Source organism: Mesoplodon densirostris, chromosome 2 (assembly GCF_025265405.1).
Source record: "Mesoplodon densirostris isolate mMesDen1 chromosome 2, mMesDen1 primary haplotype, whole genome shotgun sequence".
Taxonomy (NCBI): Eukaryota; Metazoa; Chordata; class Mammalia; order Artiodactyla; family Ziphiidae; genus Mesoplodon; species Mesoplodon densirostris.
Genome location: NC_082662.1, coordinates 13350086 through 13365474, shown reverse-complemented (window position 1 = coordinate 13365474; position 15389 = coordinate 13350086). Strand labels below are relative to the sequence as shown.

The 15389-nt window shown below is 48.6% G+C and overlaps 1 protein-coding gene across 1 annotated transcript in view; it reads left to right on the top strand.

The window, feature by feature from the left end:
- Positions 1-6031, top strand: part of FBXO42 (F-box protein 42) — a 91518-nt gene extending 85487 nt beyond the window's left edge. The window contains exon 10 of the mRNA XM_060089023.1: positions 457-6031. Coding sequence (XP_059945006.1) covers positions 457-1572 — 1116 coding nt within the window. The 3' untranslated portion in view covers positions 1573-6031. The remainder of the gene's footprint in view (positions 1-456) is intronic.
- The last annotated feature ends 9358 nt before the right edge of the window (positions 6032-15389 follow it).

Genomic DNA, 15389 nt, shown 5'->3' with positions numbered 1-15389 from the left:
TAACTCATCAGATTTCCAAGCAACTTTGTATGGAAATTGAAAACCCCTTGATGTCACAAAAGAGGTGGACATTGACCATAGCTTTTTGGGTATTTCTCACATACATGAGCCACTAGATGGAAAAACTTAACATGGGCCCCACTTATCCTTTAAGCCCCAGCTTTAAGCATCTCTTTGTCTCTAAAACTTGCCCCAGGGTCCCCCAAACAAATACTTGATTCCTTCCTCCACTCTACCCCTATTCTGTAGAGATAATTCAAATGGTAGCACATGTCTCCCTGTAGCAACAAATTGTTCCCATCTATCCCCACATCGAGCCTAGAGGGCAGACTGCATTCTTTTCATCTCTACCTCTCAGGTACCTACAAAACACGTGGCACATCCCAGATGCTCATGACAAAATGTTTGATGGTTAAATGGATGATAAGAACTGAGCACAGGTTTTTTGTCTTCCAGGTAGGGCAGTGTGTGGTGGTCTTCAGCCAGGCTCCTAGTGGGCGAGCCCCACTCAGCCCCAGTTTGAACTCCCGCCCATCACCTATCAGTGCCACTCCTCCAGCCCTAGTTCCCGAACCTCGAGAATACCGCTCTCAGTCTCCGGTAAGGAGTATGGATGAAGCTCCTTGTGTTAACGGCCGCTGGGGAACACTGAGGCCCAGAGCGCAAAGACAGACCCCCTCAAGTTCCCGAGAAGGAAGCCTTTCCCCAGCCAGAGGCGATGGCTCTCCCATCCTCAATGGTGGGAATTTATCTCCAGGATCAGCAGCTGTAGGTGGCTCTTCCTTGGACAGTCCTGTACAGGCTATATCTCCTAGCACTCCATCCACCACTGAAGGATATGACCTAAAAATGGGACTTTCTTTGGCCCCCCGACGAGGGTCACTACCAGATCAGAAAGATCTAAGATTAGGGTCAATGGATCTGAACTGGGATCCGAAACCTGCTTCCAGTAGCAGTCATATGGATGGTGTGGACAACAGAACAGTTGGGGGAAGTTTGAGACACCCTCCTGAACAGACAAATGGTGTGCATACCCCACCGCATGTGGCCAGTGCCCTTGCAGGAGCCGTTTCCCCAGGTGCCCTGCGTCGGAGCCTAGAAGCCATCAAAGCAATGTCGTCCAAAGGCCCCCCAGCCTCCGCAGCACTAAGTCCTCCTCTGGGGTCTTCTCCAGGCTCCCCTGGGAGCCAGAACCTGAGCAGTGGAGAAACAGTGCCCGTTCCCCGCCCAGGGCCTGCCCAAGGAGATGGACATTCCTTACCTCCCATTGCCCGGCGCCTGGGCCATCACCCTCCACAGTCCCTAAATGTTGGCAAACCCTTGTACCAGAGTATGAACTGCAAGCCCATGCAGATGTATGTGCTGGACATTAAAGACACCAAGGAGAAGGGTCGAGTCAAATGGAAAGTATTTAATAGCAGTTCTGTGGTTGGACCTCCCGAAACCAGCCTGCATACAGTGGTACAAGGCAGGGGTGAACTCATCATATTTGGAGGACTCATGGACAAGAAGCAGAATGTGAAGTACTATCCAAAAACAAACGCCTTGTACTTTGTGCGAGCAAAGAGATAATATGTTCTAAAACCCTGTCCCTTCCTGTGGCTTTTAATTTGGAGTTTTCCAGCGTGCAAGCATTTGGACTGAGAATTGAGGAAACAAAGGACAAAATTGCTCTCATAAACCAAACCCCAATTCCCAACCTCACTCACTCCAGGCTGGGATCAAATCTTCATAAAGAAAAGAATTATATAAATATATATTATATAGCCAACTCTGTTTACAAAGAGGGAGAGATCTCCGTCCTGGTTCAGATAAAATTGTTGCTGTGTTTTAGCAGAGGCTGTGCTGCCTTTTTCTACTTTGCTGATAACTAGACCAAGAATTTAGGGAATAGATTAATACCAGAACCTTACTAAAGAAACTGAAGAGCCACCTGTAAATCTTATTTGGCCTTCTTAGAGTTAGAAAAAGAAAGGGCATGTGTAAGATGCACGACTAGAGGTTTCAGATTCCCATGCTTCAGGGGCTGGCAGGGTAAAAGTAACCTGTAGAAAACTGTTCTTCTCCCCGCCCTGCCCCGCCCGCAGAGGACCTGTGAAAACTTCTCTTTGCAGTAATGCCCTATGCCTGGCCCTATTCTGCTCTTTGTGACTGAGGAAGGTTACCCAACAAGGGATTTTGTTCCACGTTTGTGTGCCGGGATCATCGTGAAACAAAGTTTATGCAGAAACACCTAGTGTCCATTGGTCTTTGCTCTCTCCATGTTTCAGAAAACATTCTGGTGTCTGATTGTGGAATTTTCTGACAATCATATTTCGTTGCAGTTGCCAAAACCCACATTTGTTCTCTTTTTCTTTCCCTTAAAACCTGATCCTCAGAGGCTGCCTTTTCTATTTATAGGCTGCTTTTCTTCCCTCCTTCCTCCCTTCCTCCTTCCCTCCGCACCCCTCCCTCCCTCCCTCCCTCCCTCTTTTTCTTTAATATGTGGATTTTTTTTAAGCCCTAAAACCTTTCGCACTTTCTTTTATTAAGCTTGGGTGCCCAGAGAAATCTCTCAGAAATATTTCTGGAATCCTTTTTCTGGTGTCACTAGGGGACCCGTAGGGAATTCTGAGATGCCAGTATCATGAGAAATCCTTGAAGCATCAAAAGATACTGTTTTACCTCATGGGCTTCTTTTTATTCCCAAAGCACATTGGACACACCCATCCATGTTTATAGAATGTGGAAATTGATCTTGGGAGAGAATCCCAATAACAATTCCTTCTAGAAATGATTTTTGTCCTTGTTTATGACATGCATTTTTCTGCCTGGCTGTTGACTGGTGATTGGGTTGAGTATCATGTGCTTGGCCTCTTTGATGCATGGCTGACCTTGGGAGCAGCTCCTTCTTTGTCACTGTCATGTTTACCTGTCACCCAAACAAGGCTTGGGTTTTTACTTTCATGTCATTTCTGAGATAAGGTATAACCAACCAGAGCATTTTTTTTGGTTGGCACAGGAGATTACAAGTTACCAGTGTCTAAACCATGGCCTGGACATAGGAGACATTGGCACCACTTAAATGTGGATTATTTTGGTGATTTCTTATCAATAGAAAGAGGATTTTTATTTTGCCTTTAGGGTTTAAATTTCAAAACACTGCATTTCTCATCCGCACACTCCCCTTTTTCTTGTTAGCATTTCCCAAGCGCAAGCCTGCTACAGCTGGCCCTGGGTCCTGGCTCTCAGCCAGCTCTTAGCAGTCTGTCTGATAAGTCTGTTTTCTCCTGTTAACGTCATGTTAAATCCTTTCCCCTAGCCATTAGCTCTACAATGTGGTCTTGGTGGGAAAGCGCCCCTGGTGCCAAGCCCAGGAAAGGGCCAGCTCATGGGGAGGGGTATGTGTTCCAGAAACTGCTCTATGTGCTCTCTTAGATGAGGAAACTACCATGTGCCTACTTACTGTGGTGTCCAACTGCTCAGAGCTCAGCACTTAGCTTTCCAGACTCTCTGCTCTGGGCCTGTTGCCAGTCCTTCTTTGGCAAAGACTGTTTGATCACGCGGGGGTCCTTATTCACAAGAGAAAGCTAGCCTAGAAGATCAGCAATTTTGGCATCATTGCTATTGCTGAACCTTGTTTATGACATTGCATTTGTGCATGGACAGTGCCTCCAAACTCAGTTCCTACTTCAATATAAAGTATTAGGAAGGCTGAAAGTTCAGAATCTCAACTTTGTAATCTTTCCTTTTGTCCTGTGGCCTTCCTAAGCCAGCTGTTAACTTGTTGATTCCTTCTACTTTCCCCAAGTAGGCAGGCAACAGAGATGATGATTCTCTTAGAAAGTAACCTGGCTCCTCGGAACTCCATGGCATCCCAGGATTACCTGCGCCACTTGGAACCAGACTGTCTGTTTACAGCTCTTTAAGGAAAACCTGCCTCTTCCGCACCTGGTGGTGTTGGTCCTGGTGGCTCCTGGGCGTTGTGGCCGTGCATCTTGGGAGAGTGACTCAATATAGTCAAGGTGATTGTCTCCTCGGGCCCTTGTGAAGCCACCCCATGCAGTGGAACTTCAGGCGTCTCAGCTGAGGTGACCCTTTCCACAGCGCCATGGATGCTTCAGTCAGATCAGATTTAACCACAACTCTGGTTTTGACATGATGCCAATTTTGTCTTAAAATTCACTGAGGAAAATGAGACAAAATATTTTTTTAAACCCTCAGGAGCACCTAAAGTAAACATTTATCCATATTTAAGTATTTAAAATACATTTTGTTTCTACTTGAAGCTTTAACCCCCTTCCATTCCTGCAAGTGTGCCTTTGAGAGCCCCCATGTCACATTGACTCCACTGGCCACCTCACTGATGTCGTGCGAATTTTAGTCTCTTCCCATCCTCTTGAACAGAGCTTGCTGTTTTCTCATTTTGCAGGCTGTGCAGCAGAGAGGGTTCTGTACTTTTGCTCATATTTCTGCCCTGCTGCTACACTTCAGTGGTGGGTTCCGCAAACCACCACCACCCACCCACCGCTCCCACCATACATTTGGAAGCACACATTTGGTATCAAAACAAGCTTAAATTTTAGTTGTAAGGCAATACTGGGCTTACTCTCCTCCCGGCCCTCTAGAGATTGATTTCATTTTAATGTTTGAGTTTTCTATCAAGAGCTGAAACCAAGAACTATCCTAGGAACTGTGTCCAAACTCTTTAAAATAGAAGAAGAGGAAGAAGAAAGAAAAGCAACTGAAGTCTTGACTTTGGAGGACAGAAAGCCACCAGCTGATGGAGAACAAAGGGATGCTTCCTTTTCCTTTCACTTTATTTTTCTGGATTTCCTTCTGCTTTGCTTCTTCAGAGTGACATTCCTGGTTGGTTTGTCTGTCCTTGTCCTTGTAGTGATCCTGGTATGGTGATGTGCTCTGCTTTGCATTATCTGTGGTCTCTTACCAGCGCACAAGTCAGTGGGGAGGATCTGAACACACCCAGGGGCAAGGAAGCCGAACTTCAAAGCCTGTACCCCATGCAGCCTCCCCATGAACTGCAGAAGGCATGTTCTGCATGGTCACCAGTAAGTGGCTCCCTCCACCATGTTCATTGTCAAATGAAAGCAACCCTTAGGCATTGGCTCCACTGTACTCTCTCTCCTCGCTCTGCTCCCTTCCCACCAACCAGGGTTCATGTCAGTGCCCACCTGTTGTGCCCTGAGGAAGCTGGTGCTCTGAGTGATGTTTCCCATACGGCTCAGGGGTCCTGGGTGGCTTGCCCTGAGATGATCGTTTTAGGCACATAACAGTGTAGGAATGAAAAGTGGATTTGATTTCATTGATATTTAAATCTCTGTCGATTTTATTTTTCGTTTATGTTTTCCCCAATGACTTTTTAGCAGTTTAACAAATAAAACAAAATGGATAGAATTGTCTTAACTGTTTTATTAGTATGAAAGAAGGCAAGCAAGCTGTGATGAAAAGCAATTGGAGATTGAAGTTGGAAGCAAGGTAGTTGGAAAGATACTCCTCCTCTAGGAGGTTGCCCGTCCCTGAGGACGTCATTTAATAAAGCAGCTCTCTCCATCATGCTTGAAGGACTCAGTGTTTCAGAGCCTCAGTACCACCCTGCATTGGAGACCCAAGAGAGGTGATGAACTTGGAGCAGAGGCCCAGGGACCAGGATGACATCTACGCCGTCACTGTCCTCCTAAGCAAAGATGAGGACACAGGGCCTCCGGGTCTTGAAACAGCATAGCAAATGGGGGTTCAGAACACAGGCCTGAGCCCTATAGGCCTGTGGCTAATTCTGCCTTCTGCTATTTACTACTTAATCTTGGATACAAGTTTCCTATCTATAAATATAGTTTCTATTTTATAGGATCATGAGGATTAATTAAAGTTGTATATGAAGAGCACCAGCACAGTGCCTGGCACATAATAAATGCTTAATAAATGGTGGCTGTTATTTATAATTAGGCCTTGAAAATACGTGATCTTGAATGAAAGTGCTGGGCAATGTGTGTAAATTGTTAGGAGCATGGCCATACTAAAGATTATGCATGTCTACAGTTGTCTGAGTCGTCTTTTACATGTCACCATGAGAACCTCTGAGGCTTTTGCCTCGAGAGCAGTACGTAGCAGCTGCTGCCATCAATCAGGTCAGAGTGGTCTCAGTAGTTTCGTCTCCCTTTGGACTTTATTCTTTGGTTTGCCCGTTGAATTCAGCCTCTAGCTCGTGAAGGATTCGCCTGGATTCAAAGGCACACTTAGGAGTCCCTCCCATCAAGCCTCTTAGATAGCCTCATCCACCAGAGGGCAGAGAGCAGAAGCAAGAAGAACTACAATCCTGCAGCCTGTGGAACAAAAACCACATTCACAGAGAAGATGAAAAGGCAGAGGGCTATGTACCAGATGAAGGAACAAGATAAAACCCCAGAAAAACAACTAAATGAAGTGGAGATAGGCAACCTTCCAGAAAAAGAATTCAGAATAATGGTAGTGAAGATGATCCAGGACCTTGGAAAAACAACAGAGGCAAAGATCGAGCAGGTGCAAGAAATGTTTAACAAAGACCTAGAAGAATTAAAGAACAAACAAACAGAGATGAACAATACAATAACTGAAATGAAAACTACACTGGAAGGAATCAATAGCAGAATAACTGAGGCAGAAGAACGGATAAGTGACCTGGAAGACAGAATGGTGGAATTCACTGCTGCGGAACAGAATAAAGGAAAAAGAATGAAAAGAGATGAAGACAGCCTAAGAGACCTCTGGGACAACATTAAATGCAAAGATGTTCACATTATAGGAGTCCCAGAAGGAGAAGAGAGAAAGGACCAGAGAAAATATTTGAAGAGATTATATAGTCGAAAACTTCCCTAACATGGGAAAGGAAATAGCCACCCAAGTCCAGGAAGCACAGCGAGTCCCATACAGGATAAACCCAAGGAAAAACACGCTGAGACACATAGTAATCAAATTGACAAAAATTAAAGAGAAAGTAAAACTATTGAAAGCAGCGAGGGAAAAACAAAAAATAACATACAAGGGAACTCCCATAAGGTTAACAGCTGATTTCTCAGCAGAAACTCTACAAGCCAGAAGGGAGTGGCATGATATACTTAAAGTGATGAAAGGGAAGAACCCACAACCAAGATTACCCGGCAAGGATCTCATTCAGATTCGGTGGAGAAATCAAAAGCTTTAGAGACAAGCAAAAGCTAAGAGAATTCACCACCACCAAACCAGCTCTACAACAAATGCTAAAGGAACTTAGAGCTCTAAGTGGGAAACACAAGAGAAGAAAAGGATCTACAAAAACAAACCCAAAACAATTAAGAAAATGGTCATAGGAACATACATATCGATAATTACCTTAAACGTGAATGGATTAAATGCTCCAACCAAAAGACACAGGCTTGCTGAATGGATACAAAAACAAGATCCATATATATGCTGTCTACAAGAGACCCACTTCAGACTTATTTCTAAGTGGTAGAATTATAGCTAATTTTAGTATTTTTTGCTTATGTATATTCTGTAGTAACCACAGGTGTTTCTTGTGCAATAGATATATTAATTAATTAATATTTTTAAAAAAAACATTCAAAAGAAGTCAGATTCCATCAGATTTAGGTCAATTTCCTGTGTCTCCTACATTTAAAGGATGAAGAGAAGGACAGCAGTTTTCACGTAGGTAATAAAAAAAAAGAAAAGAAAAGGCACACTTAGTATCATTTGGGGGCTGATGACATGAGTCTGCCCACCCGTGTGGGAGCCTAGGAGGAGGGTGGGGGAGCTACAGCCCTGAAGCCACTTGCTGAGTATGTGCCAGTTTCTTATACCCCTGGGTCTTTGCGCCAAGCACCGTTACGTTCTTTTCATTCAGTGCATACTGAATGTTGACCTTATCCCAGGCTCAGGTGCTGTAAGCCTGCAGGTCTCATCCTGTCTGCACAGTTGTGTTTCCCAAGCTGCAAGATGAAACTTTTCCATTTCTAACAACATGTGGTCTGATTCTCTCTGTTCTGTTTACTGTACTTTGAGGCATATAGCAAACTAGACCATGGTGTGAGGAAGGGTCTGGGGACAGAGGGCCCATGTGCTGGCAGGTACTGATTTGGTGGTGGTAGGGATAGAAGGATTGTTTTGGATGCTTCCACAGTTGCCCTTGCAGAAGGGTTGGGCTTGCTCCTTATGGCTCTGTTGTGCTAAACAAGGTCCAGTAGGTAGAAGCTCTAGAGAAGGCTCATTGGGAAGAACTTTGTACCGTCAGAGCTCTACGTAAATGAGTGGAACCAGGGTAGTATCACTGGAGGAATTCAAGCATTGCCTGGATAGTCAGACTAAGGGATGTTGTAGAGGAGGTGATGTTCGGTGGGTAGGGTGCCAGCAGTGATTGGTGGTCCGGGAAGACCCCACAGGCCCAGCCTGCAGGATGGGTCAGTCCCATAAGGCTCCCTGACAGCTTCCTAACTCAGTCCGTCTGTGCCAGGGGCCATGCTCCTAACTACTGAGGAGCAGGCTTCTGCTCTGGAAGGGTCAGAGTATGAAGACAGCAGTGTGATTGACCCCACGTCAGAGGACGTGTGGAGCAGAGAGGAGGGAACTTGCCAACTTGAGGAGAAACCTTAATGTCAAGGAGATGACAGCGCAGAGAAGAGCCACGACTCAACCCCAGGCCTTCCAGGAGTTGGCAGCCACTGCCTTCCCGTGCAGTCCCAGCACAGTACTCCCTGGCCACTTCCCTGGGTACTGAAGGGCCAGAGGCCTGTGTACATTTGGGTCTGAATCACAGCACCTAGCCAGAGAAAGGGCAATGCCGCACTGTCCTGTCCGCTTCCCGCATCTCTACAGCTCTCCTCCAGCTGGCCCTGTGGGGAAGCAGTGCAGGAATCACTGACTCCAACAAGGAGACAAAGGCCTTGCACGTGCTATTACTACCCTGAGCTGGCTCCTCAGCCCCAGACTTCGCCTCACATCCCCCGCATCCGGGGAACCTGGGAAAGACCAGGCTGTGAGTATCCTCAGGTCCAGGTAGTACAGGAGGCATCACCTTGAAATCCTGCAGGCTGTTCTGCTTGTAGTGTCACCACAGGTGACTGGAGTTTACCCTTCTTACCTCTTCCAGGAAGAGGGGAGCATCTCCAGCTAGTCTGCCTTCTGCTCTCAATGGCCGTAACTATCCCCTTCTCCCTACAATATACCATTCACAAAAGCAGTCCAGCATTCTTGTGGATTCTTTAGGAGGTAATGGTTTCACTATTGATAGAAGTATTCAAGCAGAGACTGGTAACTTGTATAGGAGGAGATGACAGAGATGGTTTACGCATCAGATCAAGAATGAGACCAAGGGGCCTCTGTGCGCCCTTTCAATTCTTGAGACGAGGTTCTGTGGACTTAGAACTTCCCAGGGAGTCCGCAGGACAGGGACATAGGCACAGACTTTGGACCAGGAAAGACCTCGGTTCAAAAGCTGTTCCTGTCTCATTGAGCTGGGGCAAGTCATCCCACTTCTCTGAGCCTCAGCTAAAACGGTTATGATGCTGCTGGCTTCACAGGTTACAGTTCAGCTGGAACCAGCAATAATTGCTAGTCTATGGCATGGGTGTGATTCCTCAAAAGACCACCTGGGGGCACCCTGTGAAAGGCTTCAAGTCCTCCTTGACACTCTTGTCAAGGAAAGTGTCGAGAAGGAAACTAAATGGGCTAGAAGAGAAAATTGCCCATTTCTCCTCCACCTCTGTTGGTAAAGCCTGGGGAGGACCCCTTCTCTGGCCTCTTCCACGCTTCTGAGCACCATCCCGAAGCTGGCCGGCCTGCCCTCTCTGCTCCAGCCCCCGGCTGTGGGAAAGCCAGTGTTTTGCCCATGGGGTTGGGCTCTGGGCCCGGGCCCTGTCAGTATGCACAAAGCTGAGCTGAAGTTTTAAATGCCTAAGGGGCCTGGTGGAGTGTGCCGTGCCCCTACCAGGGAGCCTGTCTGCCCACCTACTGCAGGGAAGAGAAGGAGGGATGAGGGCCAGGCCTTGTCAGACAGAAGCCTGGGAGGAAGAAGGAAGCTCCTGCTCTGGGGCCCTGGGGCCTGGGCTTCTGCTCACTCCTTGGCAAGGCTGGGAGGGTCCAGGACTGCCCTGGGGATCACTCATTCTCAGCACACGTTCCCTGAACGTGGACTGACCCCTGAGGCACTGGGCACAGATAAATCAAAAAGAGGCTTGCCCCTGGAGGAGTTCACAACCTCATCACACACCAGGGAGTGTCACCTTGGCTGAACAAAGACTACAAATCCTGAGCTTCTGAGGCCAAAAGACAGTCCAGTTATGTCATACCAAAAGATGAGAAGGTGAAGTCAGTAGAACAACCAACATAGCCAGCAGGGGGCAGGACGGTGGAGAAGCCGGAGAACTAGGAAATTGTTCTTGTCCTGGCCTCATCCTGCTAAACTGAGGCAGAGAGCAGATAAGGACCGAGCCTTTCTGGGAGATCCCAGGTCGGGGGGGCCCAGGCCTGGCCTCTGGCAGGCAGTAATGCAGAATGTGCAGGGCTACAGGCCTCAGACTGGGAAGACAGACTCCCTGTGCTCCAGGAAGGGTGAGAGAAGCTGTGGGGAGTCTGGCATGTCCAGAGGAGCCGGCATTCAGGGCTGAGGACAATGCAGAGTGACCAGAGGTCATCCCCTCCGATGTAGCAGGGACAGAAGCTCATGACCAGGATCCACAGTGGGAGGAGAGAACATCTGTGACAGAGGCCAGCATGGATGAGGCCATGGCAAAGGTACAGAGGAGAGCTCTCTCTGGAGCAGGAGGCCCACAAAGGCCCAGGAGGGATGACATCTGAGGGCTGTGTACCCCACCCGCACTCCACCATGCTTCCCTGGCACTTGGATAAGTGCCTCCCCGCCACCCCACTGAACACGAGCCCCGGGGCCAGAGGAGGGGGGGGATGAAAAGGAACAGCCTTGTGAAGACTGAGTGTTTAAGCTGTATGAGGAATCACTGAACTTAAGTTTGCCAGGAAATTGCTGGATTAAAATGTCTGCATAGCAGAGACATTAAATTGAGTCCGAGGAAACAAAGCTGTATTTCTTAAATGTCTGAATCAGTGGAGGTAAAAACTTGTACTTGCTCCAAATAGGAGAGGAGTCAGATGAAGTGCTTGGGATCCACAAGAACCAAGGATGAGAGGGATTCTGGCAAGTGCTGGAGGAAGGAAAGAAAAGGGTCTTCCAGTAGAGGGAGCAGCCTGTGCGAAGGCACAGAGACCTGGCTGTGACTGGCCCTTCCAGAGCCTCGAGGTCAGTGTGACGAGTGGACAGAATTGGAGAGTGAATTGGAGATGGGGGACGAGAGGCGGAGCCCAGGAATGGGCACCCGGACCCAGACAGTGGCAACAACAAGAGATGAGAAACGGGAGAAAAATCAGCCTCTGGTGGCCAGCTGGATCTGGAGGTGGAGAGGGAGGTGTCTGGCCAGCGTGGATTCCTGCATTAAGCAGATATATAGTACCCACTGTAAGGGGGCACTTCCAGGCCCTGCCCCTGCCCCGTGGAACTTCCATGTCAGTGGAGGGTCAGGAGAAGGGACAGACAAATGTGTAAACAACTAAGCAAGATGATTCCAGGGCTTCCCTGGTGGCGCAGTGGTTGGGAGTCCGCCTGCCGATGCAGGGGATGCGGGCTCGTGCCCCGGTCCGGGAGGATCCCGCGTGCCGCGGAGCGGCTGGGCCCGTGAGCCATGGCCGCTGAGCCTGCGCGTCCGGAGCCTGTGCTCCGCAGTGGGGAGAGGCCACAACAGTGAGGCCTGCGTACTGCGAAAAAAAAAAAAAAAAAAGATTATTCCAGATGAATACTATGAAGAAAATAAAAATGGGATGTGACAGAATGTGATGGGGTCGGGCTCATCAGAGTGTCCTTTCTGAGGTGACATTTCAGCTGAGACGTGAATGTAAGAAACAGCAGCCATGCGAAGTTGGGGGGAAGAGCATTCCATGCAGAGAGAACAACAGGAAGAAAGGCCCTGGGGTTGGTGTGAACTTGACAAGTTCAAGGAGGAGAAGCAAGGCCAGTGTGGCTGGAGTGTCGAGTAGGGGCAGAGTGCACAGGTGGGCCTTGTAGGCCGTGGTGAGGGAGGGGTGTGGACAGCAGGTGCAGTGGGAGGCTGTTAGAGGGTTCTAAGCAGGGGATTGACCCGAGGCTGTCCAGGTCGAGGACACCAGCCTTGCCACCAAGCACAAACCTGTCACATCCCAGCCCAAAAAGAACTCCCTGGGGATGATTTGGCAGCTCCAGCCCCGAATCCTGTATTTAAAGGTGTTCTGGACATTTTCTTTTTTTTTTTTCTTTTCTTTTTTTTTTTATTAGTCTCTGCTTTACAACAAAGTGAATCAGTCATACATATACATCTGTTCCCACATCCCCTCCCTCCTGCGTCTCCCTCCCTCCCACCCTCCCCATCCCACCCCTCCAGGCGGCCACAAAGCACTGAGCTGATCCCCCCGTGCCACGCGGCCACCCCCCACCATCCATCCACCCCACGCCCGGCAGTGTATACACGTCCATGCCTCTCCCCCGCCCCGTCACAGCCCCCCCCCCATATCCCCAAGCCCACCCCCGGTAGGTCTCTGTCTCTATTCCTGTTTTACCCCTAAGTTCTTCATGACATTTTTTTTCTTAAATTCCATATATATGTGTTAGCATACAGTATTTGTCTTTCTCTTTCTGACTTACTTAATCTGGACATTTTCAATCTGCCGACTAGAATCCTCTCTACCCTGCTGCCCTGCCTACCAGTCTCTGCCAGAATGTGGACTACACAAGGGCAAGCCTTGTATCTCTTTCACTGTTGTCTTCCCAGTGAGTGCCCATAAATATCTGACAAATACATGTCCTCATCCACTCGTGCCTGGAATGTTTGCCCTGCTTCCTAACGGGTCGTTCAAGCCATTCTTCATGTTGTAGCCATAGCCAGGCAATCAGTCAACACATTTTTATTAAGTTTTTACTATATTTCAGACATATTCTAAGTAATAGGGATTATTATGGGCAGAATTATGTCTCCCGCACCCTGGAAAAAGTTCATATGTTGAAGTTCTAACCGCCAGTACCTCAGAATGTGATATTTAGAAATAAGTTTTTGTTTGTTTGTTTTTTTGGCCACACGGCGACATGCAGGATCTTAGTCCCCCAACCAGGGATCAAACCCACACCCCATGCAGTAAAAGGGCAGAGTCTTAACGACTGGGCTGCCAGGGAAGTCCTGGAGATAAGGTCTTTACGGAGGTGATTAAAGTAAAATGAGATCATTAAGGGTGGGCCCTAAACCAGTAGGACTGGTGTCATTATAAGAAGAGGAAATTGGACAGGGACTTAACACGGAGGGAAGGCGGTGTGAAGACACTGGGAGAAGATGGTTACCGACAAGACAAAGAGAGAGGCCTGGAATGGATCCTTCCCTCTCAGCCCTCCAAGGCAGGGGTCCCCAACCCCCAGGCCACAGACTGGTACCGGTCCATGGCCTGTTAGGAACCGGGCCACACAGCAGGAGGTGAGTGGCGGGTGAGTGAGCGAAGCTTCATCTGTATTTACAGCCGCTCCCCATCGCTCACATTTCCGCCTGAGCTCCACCTCCTGTCAGCATTATGGTGAGTTGGATAATTATTTCATTATATATTACAACATAATAATAATAGAAATAAAGTGCACAATAAACGTAATGCGCTTGAATAATCCTGAAACCATCCCCTCCTCCCACCGTCCGTGGAAAAATTGTCTTCCACGAAACTGGCCCCTGGTGCCAGAATGGTTGGGGACCACCGTGCCAAGAAACTGACCCTGCCAGCACCTTAATCACAGATATTTAACCTCCAGAACTGAGAAAATACATTTCTGTTGTTTAAGCCACCCTGTCTGTGGCACTTTGTTACTGCAGCTCTAGGAAATTAATACAGGGATATAACAGAACAAAAAGACAAGGCCCCTATCCTAGCTTATGTCCTAGGTGAGGGAGACAGACAGTACGTTTTAAAATTTCAGGATCAAGAAAGGACAATGTGAAAGTGAGCCAGGGGTGCGCGGGCATATCCTTGAGTGTAGAGGAGGAAGGCTTCTGTGCAGGAGACCTGAGCCAGGGAGCAGTCATCCATGTGAGGCACTGGGGTGGTGCAGGGGGCTCCCGGGGTGGGGTGCAACGCAGAGGCCCTAAGTGGGAACAGGAAAAGGCCAGAGTCGCTGGAGTGCGGTAGGCCAGGGGAAGAGGGTGGCAGTTGAAATGAAAGCGAGAGGTGGTCAGGGGCCAGTCACGGAAGGCCTGGAAGGCATGGAGTCTGGATTTTATTCTGAGCGCAGTGAAAACTACTGGAAGACTGTAATCATGGGTGTGATAGTAGTGGATTTATGTTGCAAAAAGATCACTCTGGTGCCTGTGTGGCGTCCCTGAGGGCAAGCAGGGAAGCCCTGAAGGAAGCAGCTGTAGCATCCGAGCAAGAGATGGAAACATGAAGCCGATGGTGTCCCTTCTCCACTTACACTCCCTGGGCGCCCCACCCACCCCCACCCCTGCCCTCCAGGTCCTCAGGTTTCTGTGTGTGTCTGCCCTCCTGGGCCACCTGCGTCCCTGCCTTGACAGATCTTCCTCTCAAGGCCTTGTGGAGCCTTGTCCAGGAGGTGCTGCATCTGGGGAGAAGACCAAACCATGAAAAAACGAGTGGATTAATCCGAAGGTTCTACACTAGAAGGGCCTTTAGATGGATGGCCCACCCGTTTCACTTGAGACCCAAAGAGGAGATCCTTATGGGGACACACAATTTAGTGGTCAAAGAGGCACAGGAGAGAGGAACTCACTAGGCCATGTTCACAGCATCCTTCTGAAACACAATTCCAACCACCCTACTCCCAGGCTGCAACCCCCGACTGGCTTCCTGTCCCGAGCAGTGGTGACCATGCTCAGGGAGGTCTTCGGGCCTTGTTTCAGACTGAATTGCGTCACCCCCACCGCGTGTTAAAGCCTTAACCCCCAATGCGACTTATTTGGAGGTGGGGCCTTTAAGGAGGTAATTAAGGTTAAATGAGGTCATAAGTGTGGGGCCTTAACCCAATATTACTGGTGTCCTTATGAAAAGAGGAGGAGACACCAAGGGTGTGTGTGAGCAGAGAAAAGGCCCTGTGAGGCCGCAGCTGCCTGCAAACCAGGAAGAAGGTCTTCACCAGAAACCAACCCTGCTGGCACCTTGATTTTGGACTTCCAGCTGCCAGAACTGTGAGAAGACATTTTCTGTTGTTTACACCACCCTGTCTGTGGTACCCAAGCCGACTGATGCAGAGCCCAGCTTCTGAACTGCCCAGTGCTCTTGTTAAGTGTTCAGGCTCACAGACCCATCCGACCCCCTGAAGCAGAATCCCTGGGGGGCGGGGCCCGAGAATCCAT